The sequence below is a fragment of the Aedes albopictus genome, unplaced genomic scaffold, assembly GCF_035046485.1.
Source record: "Aedes albopictus strain Foshan unplaced genomic scaffold, AalbF5 HiC_scaffold_235, whole genome shotgun sequence".
Classification (NCBI taxonomy): Eukaryota; Metazoa; Arthropoda; class Insecta; order Diptera; family Culicidae; genus Aedes; species Aedes albopictus.
Window position 1 is genome coordinate 18,336 of NW_026917019.1, and position 13,096 is coordinate 31,431.

General features: G+C 39.0%; 1 protein-coding gene across 2 annotated transcripts; it reads left to right on the forward strand.

The window, feature by feature from the left end:
• Window positions 1-356: 356 nt before the first annotated feature.
• On the forward strand, window positions 357-6,479 carry LOC109406342 (uncharacterized). 2 transcript variants are annotated; one of them, XM_062843462.1, is made up of 5 exons: window positions 357-2,328; window positions 3,652-3,983; window positions 4,237-4,606; window positions 4,671-4,971; window positions 5,757-6,479. In XM_062843462.1, exons 1-5 carry the CDS (start codon window positions 1,504-1,506, stop codon window positions 6,080-6,082), a joined length of 2,154 nt encoding a protein of 717 aa, XP_062699446.1. In that variant the 5' UTR covers window positions 357-1,503; the 3' UTR covers window positions 6,083-6,479. The 2 variants fall into 2 exon arrangements, with proteins under 2 accessions (XP_062699446.1, XP_062699447.1); XM_062843463.1 differs by lacking the exon at window positions 357-2,328 and having other exon boundaries at window positions 2,560-3,983.
• The last annotated feature ends 6,617 nt before the right edge of the window (window positions 6,480-13,096 follow it).

Here is a 13,096-nt window from a genome sequence, read left to right on the forward strand (position 1 = left end):
CAGTAATCAAAATCATATAAAATACTAGTTCTGAGTATTTTGGGCGTTCTTATAAAACAGTATCTTTGAGTACTTTAGATATCGGGTACTTTTGATTGATTTTATTTTTTTTTTCATTTCAATGCATATGTTATATTATGTTACACAAGTTTTTTTTATAGGAAACTTTTTGTTTTATTTAATTCAAATGTGATTAAATTATTCGTTAGTTCCAGTTTGTTTTCGAAGATCGGGTTTTGAATATAGTATACCACATTTAGTTCACTACTGGACTGCGAACTGCGACATTATAAGTGCGAAAACGTAAATAAAAGTGCGCGATTGCATCAAATCAGGTTGATTTCTTCGGCGCACTATTTCTTCAATCTATGGAGAACAAGTGCTCTGAAGACACCGAGTTGATTTGATGCAATCGCGCACTTTTATTAGCGTTTTCGCACTCGTGAAAACTAGTGCGATAGTCCAGTGGTGAACTAAATGCGCTATAACCAAGAATTGATTATTATCCTGTTTTTTTTTTACTATAGGATCAGATGTTGAAAGCTCAATGAGCGATGATCTTCGTGGCCATTGCTCTGAACAGCCACCAACAGGTACCCCCGATCCTGATGAACAATTCGAATATAAAGGTATACGACTAACCAAATCGAAAACAAAAATCATTGAAATTCCTGCTCTTGTCGCTGGACAAATGATTGATCAAAAGCTAGATTGTTACTGCGCTGCTTGCATAAAGTGGGCTGCATATCGGAGTTCAGCAAGCATATCTCAAGGCGAGGAACTAAAACATTCATCTGAAACAAGCACTGAAACTCCAGTAGCTGAAAGAATGACCCAAATTTATCGCTGTTTTGGTTCATTACGACCAAGGAAAAAGGTTATTGAGCGGCTCGGGTGTTTTGTGCCAAAATGCAAACGGAAGCGTGGATTGACCAAAAAAGTTGTCAAGAAGAGGTAAATATTGTGTGTGTGACTTTCGTGTAATGTAGATGTGCCTTTAAGGTTGAAGGATTCTTCATTGACCTCTTCAAACCTCCCCCCCCCCCCTTGTGCACGGGCTTGCCACTGCGGAAATAACAGATTTGAACGAGAAAACTACTTTCGAATTTTCGATGATAACAGTTATATCAGAGACGAATCTTCCAACCTTAATGACTAGAATGGTTGCATATTTGGGCATATTGGATATTTAGAAAATATCGAACTTTCAAGTATTACTAGTTTTTTAGCAAAAAAAAATTGTTCCTAATATTAGAGCATCCTAAATTCTATTAACTTAGAAAAAATGCCCCATTATTTTGTAAGTCCCTTGTATCCCTATCTCTCGATGTTCAGTACTTTCACCCCTGTAGGATTATTGTAAGTTGAGGAAGTTTTATTTTTTTTGTTTCAAGGGTTCAGGTAATAGATGCCGATGAATATACAAAAACGGAATTGTTTCAAGAGGATCTCATTCAAGGACGTCGAATAGTTGACTATGAATATTTCATTAAGTGGATCACAATGGCCCAGGCTGTACATTCGCAAAAGTGCAAAGGTCTGTTGTGTCCGTATAAAGAAAGTTTTAAATCTATGGTCTCCACGTTATTCTTGAAATGTAATGTGTGTGATGTCATCGTGTGTGGATATTCGGAAAAACCTAGCTCAAAAAAGAGACTAAGGTTTTGCCTTGACTGGGGAATTCTCTGCAGCGGTGGAACATTTACAATGGCAGAAGAGCTTTTTTCCTTTCTCAACATGCCGTTTACATCCAAAAACTCGTTCATTAGGGATGAGACCTCTATGGATGGAGTAATTGAAGCAGCGCTCGAACAATCCATGAATAATGCCATCGAAGAAGAGAAAACGGCAGTTAGTAAGGAACTTGAACAGCATGGTTTAGTACCTAACCAACAAGAAATGGTTGAGTCATGTGCGGCTTTGGATGGCTCCTGGGGCCAACGAAGTAACGGTCACCGATATAATTCGGCATCTGGATGTGCAGCAATAATGGGTGTCAGATCCAAGAAGGTTTGCTACGTGGGGGTCCGAAATAAAAGATGCTTTGCATGTTCTCTGAATGTACGCCGAGCTATGAATAAAAAAGAAATACGGAACCATAAGTGTTATCGTAACTATAAAGGGGCTTCCGGAGGCATGGAACCTGATATAATAATCGAAGGATTTGAAAAACTACACAAAAAAGGAATAAAGTTTACTACCGTGGTAACAGACGGAGATTCCACAACCGTTGCGCGACTGAAAAATAAATGCAAATACGGTTCTGAAATTCGCCAACAACTCTGTTGCAACCATGCGATGAAAAGCCTTGGAAAGCGTCTTAGAGAAGTGAGTATTTCATTTGAAACACAATAATAAAGCAATTCAGATATGAAAAAAAAATAAGGGGATTCACTAAACAACGTAAACCGCTGTGTGTGTCAATATTAACCTGCATAGGGTAGTGCACGTATTTTGGCCCAGGGCAGGTATTTTGGCACACCTTGGGAATTTTATCATATAATCTCTACAAAATCGCAGCAAATTATTATTTGAATCTTGGCAAACTATTAATGGAAGTTCCAATAAAAAATTGCCAATTTGTAGAGAATATATGATAAAATTAATAAAATGCCCAAGGTGGGCCAAAATACCTGCCCCTGGCCAAAAACATCGCGATCATGTGGCGCTCTTACAAGAGATAGACAAACTGATCGGGACACGCAAAGTTTTCTCATGTTGTTGACGACGATGAATTGAAGAAAGTAATGGTATGCATATTTTTTTTCTTCGTATTAATAATTTCACATTAAGGCAAACGTTTTTAAAACCTCATTATATAAGTCATAAATGATCAAAATTTCATTGCATTCGGCCCATTGAATCAGGAGATATACATTTGTTGTCTAAAAACAGTCTAAAAATAGTCTTTTACGAGAACGGTTCTAGCTTCGTGAAAGATTAACCAATCGAGCTTTAATTTGTACCAATGATGCACATATAACAGGTTGCCAAACAGTCAAAATTTGGAAATTTTTGATGCACTCTATGAAAAGTTACAGCATGTTGAACTTTTTTTGTGAGCGTAAAAAAAGTTGCCTTTCCCAAACATTTTGGCCACCTCCTGTGACAGTTGGCTATAGTATAATTATGCCTTTTTCTAGAACCTTCATAACTTCGTGAGGAATAGCCCGATTTTCTTCCAAATTTGGACCACTAAAACACAACTAGTTGATCAACTTACTGTGAAAATTTGGGAATATTTGATGGACTTTTCGAAAAGTTATATTTAGCTAGTTGACCATTTTTTGAAAAGTGAAATTTTGCCTGTCCCGATCATTTTTTCTATCCCCTGTAGATTATTCCATTTACAATTTCCATAAAACATTTTGATATGCAGAAAATGGATCAATGAAGCAAACTTTTCTCGGAGCTCTTGCCACATCAAAACAAAGGATCCACCATATATTGTGACAGTAGTCGAGTTTTGTCAAACACACAAGGCTACAGTGGCGCTATCTGTTCATTTCATAGTTATTTTAATGATCCATTATAACTTACGCAGCGCTTTACACTTCTTGGTAAATTTCCCAATTATAATATAAACCTATAATAATCAAATTGCTTTTTTTACTATTGTCAGATTTAAGAAAGTTGTTTTTTTATTTACAGATAAAATGTCCGAAACAATTTTCTGATATTGTATCAAAGTCAATTGAACGCATAACACGAGGAATTCGATCAGCTATTAAGCATTGTGCCGAAGAGACAAACGGTCAAGATATCGAGGGTTTGAGACACGATATAAGGAATGCCCCCTTCCACGCCTTCGGTTCTCACGATGATTGCCGATCGTATTTTTGTACAAACAAAGAGAATGTCGCTGATTCTCGCGGGATAATATCTGATTTGAAATGCGCTGGAATATGGGATAAGATCATGTTGGCTGTAGAAAAAACTGCCGCTAAAGCCGAGTTTTTTAGCGAAAATCAAACTAGTAACTTGTAAGTCGTTATAGAACAACATAGGGTGACATTGGGTATTATCAGCAGGTTTGTTCCCTTCGTCATGAGAGGTTTTTGTCGACCGAATCACCTGAAACTTGGTCGTGTAATTCGGCTTGGTTGTGAAGGATTTGAGGTCAACTTTGAGTTCAATAGGTCTCAGAAACACCCCATGACGAAAAGAACAAAACGACCGAAAATATCCAAGTTCCACTAGCTGGTATAGTGTTATGACTGTTTTTTTTTTCACTAGGGTTGAAAACTTGTACTGTAGGCTGAGTAAGTACAATGTGGGCAAGCGGATCGATACAATGAGCAGGGGCTCATATCAGAGGAGAGTGTATATAACAGTACTTCAACATAATGAAGGTTACAAGTGGCACGACAGATCTATGTTCGAGTATACCGGAGAGAATCCTGGATACTGGCTTCGTCGTTTGTTCCAACGGAAAACTGCTTCATTTTTGTATACTAAAAAAATGCAGAACAGTTCAGGCTTTGTGAGGCGGAAACCAGTGCCATATGACGAAATAGAGAAAGATTATGGAGTTGATGCAGTAGAAGCTTCTGAGCAAGAGATGAACATAATTGTTGACGCTTCAAGCATGAAGCGAATGTATGAGGTATTTTATTGCATACTTTTATTGACTTTTTCTAACATCTAAGAAATTTTATTTAATGTTTCAGCCGAGCGAGTCTACTAAACAGTTATTGAAAAAGGACGTAACTATGTCACAAATGGAGGAGTTTGCATTTGGGCGTATATTGTCTAAATATGTTCCGGAAATAATAAATTCAAGGGAATCTACGAAGCAGAAAAAGTGCGATTTCATTCTCCAAACAACAAATACGTGGAATTATCTCAAGACGAATCGTCCGATCATCAGTCTTATTCTGCGTTCTTTGAAAGATCGACATTCGATTGTGATGGGCGGAAACAGAATATACATTGATTCATGCCACAATTTTCTCTGCTGTGTGCCAGATGGTAATTTTATGTTCATGTTAATTCACGCGCATCTTTCCAACTTAACTTAAGTAACTAAGCAAGGGTGACAAAGGGTATTATCGGCAGGTTTGTTCTCGTCATGGGGGGTTTTTGTGGGTAAAATTGCCTGAAATTTGGGCATATAACTCAGTTTGGTTGGGAAGGATTTGAGGCCAACTTTGAGATTAAAAGGTTTCAAAAACCCCCCATGACGAAGAGAACAAAACTGCCGAAAATACGTAAGTTCCCCTATCTTCTCAATTTCCTTTATTTTTTGAACATTACACTCGATTTTATTTTGCACGGGTCGTTTTTCTGCCATAACTAAGTCAATTTTCAACCAATTGACTTGATTTTCCATACCTATACGGATAATACTAGCCGTGTCGCACTGTGTATACATTTTCATGCCTCTTTCTACTTCTTCTTTGTGGCTCGATGTTCACATTGGATCTTGGTCTGCCATTGCCACTTAGTGTTCTCAGAGCACTTCCACAGTTATTAATTGAAGGGCTTTCTTTGCCTGCCATTACATGAATTTGTGGATTGGCGATCCACAGCTATGGCCTAAAGTCGGCTCATGCAAAAAAAAATCATTTGTAAATACATACATAAATACAGTGAAAATACATAGTGCACGTTTTATTGAAGCGTTGTGATACATAATTAAAAATGAAAGTAGGAAAAAATATTCTCTGAAATTTGTATTAGTCGTGAATAGTTGCGCGAGAATTGTTAAAAATATATTTATGGAATGATGTTTAACTTCAATTTTGTATTTATAGCTGTATCTGACGATGGTTCAACGCTGCTGTTGATAAAAAGAAATCATCGGAAAGCAACAAAAGAAGCCGTGCGCAAAACTAAAGGAAAAAAACCGATGGTTGACAGGGCTACGTTTATTGAAGCACAGGCAATGATGCACATATGTGATGCGACGAAATGTGTGGTCGTTATGCTCGATTCCAATCACCAGACTGATTATCTTTTACATGAGCTTGCTTACGATGACACGTTTTTCAAAGCACGCCTCATTGCTAAGATCACAGAATTCTTCGAAACCTTCATATCAGTAAAGGTTTCGGCTAATGAATTGAATGTAAAGATTTGATTAGGATTAAGATTAAGATTTGATCGATTAAGAATAAAGAGTATAAATAACCCGAGTAATACATATTTATTCCCTCTCAATTATGACGTAAACATATTCCTTCACTTTTGTTTTAAACTACTATCTGCAATACCCAAGCTAATAACTATACCGTCCCGTTACTTCAGCATGGTACATAAATATAAGCATTGGAAAACTAAATGATAACAAAAGTTACAAGATCATTTAGGTGGATTGATCACAGCTCTGATGTAAACACTGTTTTGACAGTTCTTTTTTTTATAAGTAGTCGTGAATGAAATTGTAACACTAATACAATCAATATATGTGAATAACGTTTTCGTTCACCAATACTACCAAAAATTTTGTAAACACTCAAGCAACCTTCACCTTAATACTCCCCAGTAAGAAGTTTAGAACCCGGATTTTAACATTAGCAGCAATACCATTCCAATAATGGAACATGTGTTCAATGATAAGGACTCTAGCATGTTCCTTGCGTACTAGCACTTTCCAGTCTTCGAAGAGTTAGTACATACATGGATCCCTAACTCAATTTGCTTTTCTTTGCATTGAGTTTAGCCTCATAGTGAGGTTTTTAACTATATGCAAAGTAAATTTAGTAAACTTAGTTTTATTCAAAAACTAGAAGTTACCACAACACCAGTAGCAAGAACAAAATACATATTACAATACCTTGAATTACCAGAACACAATTCCAAAATTGAAAAATAGGACGACACTAGATTTTGGTTTGGTAGATCTTTCACCACAACGCAACCCAAAAAGGTGATCTACACCAGGGTTGCCACTATATTTTAGAACTTATCTGGCAAGTCCGTAATTAAAAATCTGGCAAAATCTGGCACTATACATAGACTTGAAAATCCTCAAAATTGATCAAATTCTTACTGAATTTATAATTTTACTAATAAAACAGTGTCGTTTTTCAATAGTATTTGTTTTATTAGATTGGAAAGTCTTTAAAACAATCTATATAAAAATGCAGTGGTATACGTGGGACCGCGCACAACTTGCGAACGGATGGTCCGATTCGGGTCGTCTGAGTTTTGTTCTGTTTGTTTTCACCCAAGGAAGGTTTATGAGACAAAAAACATGCAAAAATTGAGAGTTTTTGAAAATTGCGTTTTCATACATTTTGAACAGGGACTTGGACTTGGCTTGGGACTTGAAACATCAAAAAACGCAGTAGGCAAGACAAAGTTTTCCGGGATCAGCTATTTTCATATATAGTATGACAAAAAACATTTACAGTAGTTTATCAAAATTATCTTCAATGTTAGTATTGTGTTCAATGTGCAAAATGTACATATAACTAAATCCTATTCATTGGAAAAAAAAACGAGCAATGGCAATCGATTTGAATGTGTAAGAAAGTTAACGAGTTGCCATCAAACAGATTCAGATAAAAGACGCAGACTTTTGAGTTGCCTAAAAATGCTAGGTCAATAAGAAATATTTTCAAAACATCAAGGAGGAATTTTGTTGATCAATAATCTGGCTTCAAATGAAAAATCTGGCAAAATTGATGGTTTCTCTTTTTGTCTTTTTGCCACCTGAAAATCTGGCAGTGCCAGATAAATCTGGCATAATGGCAACCCTGATCTACACACGCTACGGGCTCCGTTAAAGATCGAGCATATTTTAAACCCCCTCAACCATTCATTCCTCAGCACGGGTCGCCTAACACCTTGGATTGGGGTGGAGTTTTACCATTTTTATCTATATATTGCGATTTTTTTTTCGACTTAGACTTTGATGCAATAAATTTCGTCGCACTCATATTTCGCTTTCGATTTCGCTGTCAATCTCAGTCGCAGGGTTTTTCCAACTCGCCCGATAATGTGGCAGTTTTCGCCGGCCATCTCAATGTTTACCATTAAAGTCTTTTGTTCTCGGTCCACCAGCTGGTCATGTTTACACAACAAAACCAGCTGGTTCACCGATGTTTACGTTCATCCTTATTGTTCTCGGCTACCAGCTGTTTATGTTTTCATAACAAAATCAGCTGGTTTCGCCTGAATCGGGGAAAGAAGGCGAAAATGTGTCATAAATGTTAGGTTAGTACCATATTAGGGCGAGTTCAATTTCGTCGCCAAAGTCTGATTATTCGTAAAAAATCTATCTATATATATAAAAATGGATTTCCGTCTGTCTGTCTGTCTGTCTGTCTGTCTGTCTGTCGGTCTGTCTGTCTGTCTGTCTGTCTGTCTGTCTGACCGCTATGCATTCGGAAACTACTGAACCGATCGGTGTGAAATTTTGTATGTGGGTGCTGTTGGGACCGGGGAAGGTTCTTAGCTTGGTGCGGGACCTCTCCGGTCTTGGAACGGGGGGCTTCCATACAGATGACTTTGCGGGGGACGTCCCTATGAAGCCGTACGTCAAAAAACACAGTAGGCAGGCAGTACGACGTTTGCCGGGACAGCTAGTCTATATATATATATATATATATATATATATATATATATATATATATATATATATATATATATATATATATATATATATATATATATATATATATAAAAATGCAGTGGCATACGTGGGACCGCACATAACTTGCGAACGGATGGTCCGATTTGGGTCGTCTAAGTTTTGTTCTGTTAGTTTTCACCCAAAGAAGGTTTATGAGACAAAAAACATGGAAAAATTGAAAGTTTTTCGAAAATCGGGTTTTTGTGCATTTTAAACGGGGACTTGGACTTGACTAGGGACTTGAAACGTCAAAAAACGCAGTAGGCAAAACAAAGTTTGCCGGGTACAGCTAGTATCTAAGTAGATTTTCAAGCAGTAGTTTAGTCATGAACATGATTGAATTAGTTAAAGTTTGAGAAAGCCATAACAGTTCAACATTTCTTCCCAGTCGTAAACATCCTCCAAAACTTAGATAAATTAAATCCATATCTATCTGATTAGGTGTTCGGTGTATGAGCTTTTGATGTTTAATCATTTAATTGTAAAAACTTAGCGTAGAGGAATAGTACAAGGTTATTAAAATGAAATTAGTTTCGTAACATTTCGTATTTTGTCGAATATGAGAAAAAATAAATGAGGCCCGCGGGTGACACTTGATGTTTCAGTTTATCAAGTAAATCTGAAAAAATGTAAATATTACTAAGGTATTTCTTAATAAATAGTTACGTACAACACCATATTTTGGATAAGGCATAAAATAACCTTTTCAACATAGACTGCCTTAATTACAAGGTGCATTGGAAGAAGCCGTTAGGAACCATCGCAGAGGATTAATGTTAATTCCGGTATTTTGCACACATTAAACGAAATAAGAAAACTGGTCGGCGTAAAGTCCAATTGGACTAGGCGATTTTTTGGACAGGTAAAGATAAGCCAAGGAATCATAGTATTTCAAAAAATAATGCACGTGCTTTGATATCCCAATTTCTTGCAGGACATTTTCCCATAATCATTGAAAAACAGTTGGTCCGGTCTGATTTAAACCCGACCAACTGTGAATCTTACTACGATGCCCACGCTTTATGGTACGCTCGACCGCACTATCAGATAGTTCACATTTTCAGATTGTGACGTGTTAGCTTTTTTTTTCTGAAACCACGGTTAGTACATCTTCTTTCGAGTCGAGACTGCTGCTTATCAACAAAAAATGTATTTAACGCACGAATACGGACATTCAGCCGGACCCCGGGTTCGATTCCCGTTCTGGTCGGGAAATTTTTTACGACTCCCTGGGCATGGTGTATCATTCCACTTGCCTCACAATATACAAATGCATGCAATGGCAGGCAAAGGAAGCCCTTCAAATAATAACTGTGGAAGTGCTCAAAGAACACTAAGTTGAAGCGAGGCAGGCCAAGTCTCAGTGGGGCGTAGAGCCATATAGAAGAAGAAGAAGAAGAAGACGGACATTCCGGAAAAAAATCTAACACGTGTTCAGAAAACGGGTACCGTAATAGCTAACATAACGGTCATAGCAATCTGGTTGTTACGTCAACTTATCCGTGTAATCATTCATCAAAACGACTGAATGGTCGCATAAACTGACGTACACGTTTTAAATATGGAAAAATTACATGAAACATCTTACAATCATTGCGGCTCAGTTTTTGTAGCTGTAATTCACGAAACTGACAGATTATTTCATTCAAATAGTCGGTGCATATGTAAATCCGGAAAAAATCTATAAAATCGTGTTTTCCCATCAGAGCAGACGTTGGTGGTTACATCGACTATGCGAATATGGGCAGTGAATCAGAAGCTGGTAAAGGCTTCCAGCAGAAGCTTGGAAAGCTTCCAGCAAAATCTGGGAAAGCTTTAAGCAAAAATTGGGAAAGTTTCCTACATACGCTGGGAAAGGCTGCCAGTAGAAGCTGGGAAAGCTTCCAGTAGAAGCTGGGAAAGCTTCCAGTAGAAGCTTGGAAAGCTTCCAGTAGAAGCTGGGAAAGCTTCCAGTAGAAGCTGGGAAAGCTTCCAGTAGAAGCTGGGAAAACTTGCAGTAGAAGCTGGGAAAGATTTCAGTACAAAATGTGTAAGCATCCAAAACAAGCTGAGAAAACTTCCAGCGCAAGCTGGTAAAGCTTTCCACATAAGCTGGAAAAGCTTCCAGCAGAAGCTGGTTAAGGCTTCTAGCAGAGACTTGGAATGTTTCTAATAGAAGCTGGGAAACTCCTAGTATAATATATAAAAATGAATTTCTGTCTGTCTGTCTGTCTGTCTGTCTGTCTGACCGCTATGCATTCGAAAACTACTAAACCGATCGGTGTGAAATTTTGTATGTGGATATTTCGGAGACCGGGGAAGGTTCTTAGCTTGGTGTGAGATCTCTCCGGTCTCTGGAACGGGGGGCTCCCATACAGATGACTTCGCCGGGGACGTCCCTATGGAGCTGTATGTCAAAAAACAAAGTAGGAAGGCAGTACGACGTTTGCCGGGACAGCTAGTATATATATAAAAATGGATTTCCGTCTGTCTGTCTGTCTGTCTGTCTGACCGCTATGCATTCGGAAACTACTACACCAAAACCTCCATTTAGGTAATGAGTCGGGACTGCCTAAATAGAATTTTTACCTAAATGGATTCATTACCTAAATGGATTCAGTTCATTACCTAAATGGAGTACAAGGTTGCAAAGAAAATTAACTAGGGAGAGTGACTCGAATAGGAGATTTAAAGATGATCATTCGGAGTTTCAGAGAACTTTCAAGGGAGTTTCTGGAGAGGAGGGGCTTCAGGGGCGTTTTCGGGGGTTTTGGAGGGTCTTAGATGAGAATTGTCATGCAAATGACTAGCTGGGCATGGAACACAAAAAACCCTGAAAAATTCCGCCAGACTGAAAAATTGTTGAATGTCGGGTCAATGTCTGGTAAATTTTTATCGTATGTTGGGCCACTGTTGGACCAACATCGAACAACTGTTTGATCTATGTTGGGTTTGGTGGCCAAAATAAAAACAGGTGAATGATAGGTTAATGTCGGGTATGACGTCATCAATCTTAAGTACTCCAACTGTTCTGCGCCCAACCAAATTCTATTTAGGTAACGTTACCTAAATGGAGGGACCTAAATAGATTTTACCTAAATGGATCCTACCTAAATGGAGGTTTGAGTGTAAACCGATCGGCGTGAAACTTTGTATGTGGGTACTTTTGGGGCCGGGGAAGGTTCTTAGCATAGTGTGAGACTCCTCCGGTCGCTGGAAAGGGGGACTCCCGAAGAAATGATCCGGAAATGAGCTGAGAGAGAAGCTCAACACGGTCGCAAACAAAACCAATCTAGAGTGCGGTGCTCCAGTGAGCTCAACAATTGTCAAATTTGAATGGGCAATACAATGTTTGCCAACGCGTAGGATCATCGTTATAGACCCTAAATTTCGGCCCCGGCTCTCTCGGCTCGATTTCAGAGGGAAACTGGCCTACCTGGTGGAGATCCGGACGCGTGAATTTCCCGTGCTTCGGTCCAAAATGGTCGGTTATCGACAGCCGGGTGCGGAACGAGCGGCTGAGATGGTGATGGCTTGGGCCTGAGGAGAAGTACCCGGGGTGGCCGGAAGGTGGAGATCAGGCCTACCTGGTGTATATCCGGACACGCGCTTTGACCTAAAATGCCCAGCTTTCCACTGCCGGATATAGGCGGGGATTCAGTCACGCGGCTTCGGCTTCGATAAACGAGGTGGCCGCGGTGGAGATGAGCACCAGCCGGGAGAAGGCCGGGGAAGGCAGGACACCAGAAGGGCAACACTGGCTCAGGGTTTTGTCCCGCTCGATGGACACTGGGTACCTAATTGAAGGGTCGAAACCACCGATCACGAGGCCGAAATACGACGGCAAAACATGGAGAAGGTGTCAGGCCATTCGGCCGAAGGTCATTAGGCCGAAGGCCATTCGGCCGAAGGTCATTAGGCCGAATGGTCATTAGGCCGAATGGTCATTAGGCCGAATGGTCATTAGGCCGAATGGTCATCAGACCGAATTCATTGGGTCTTCTTCTTCTTGCCGTTACGTCCCCACTGAGACAAAGCCTGCTTCTCAGCTTATTAACTGAGAGCTTCCTCTGCAAATGACCATTTTGCATGTGTGTATCGTGTGACAGGCACGAAGATACTTTATTGATGCTGAATCTACTGATATTTTACCCATGAATTTTTCCTTCTTTTAAATATAGGCTGTTCTTTCTAATATCATTGCTGAAATAGTTTTTGGCGCTGAAACTGCTGATATTCAATTCATAAATTTTTCCTTCTTTAAAACATAGGCTATTCTTTCTAGTTCCATTGTTAAACTAGTTTTTGTCAAAAATTGTTGGAAAAGGTAAACACAACGGCTAACTTTCAATTCGTCCTGATCACCATTCGGCCTAATGACCATTCGGCCTAATGACCATTCGGCCTAATGACCTTCGGCCTAATGACCTTCTGCCTAATGACCCAGCATTAGGGTGGCCCACACTTATATGAAAATCAAAAATTTCGAAAAATACCAAGTCTTACCTCCTAAATCAGTAGTTTTGGACTCCCAGA

Coding starts and splice junctions, on each gene's coding strand:
- LOC109406342 (XM_062843462.1), top strand. CDS start 1,504: ATGGCCCAGGCTGTACATTCGCAAAAGTGCAAAGGTCTGTTGTGTCCG. Junction 4,607..4,670: donor GCATGAAGCGAATGTATGAG/GTATTTTATTGC, acceptor TTAATGTTTCAG/CCGAGCGAGTCTACTAAACA. Junction 4,972..5,756: donor TCTCTGCTGTGTGCCAGATG/GTAATTTTATGT, acceptor TTGTATTTATAG/CTGTATCTGACGATGGTTCA.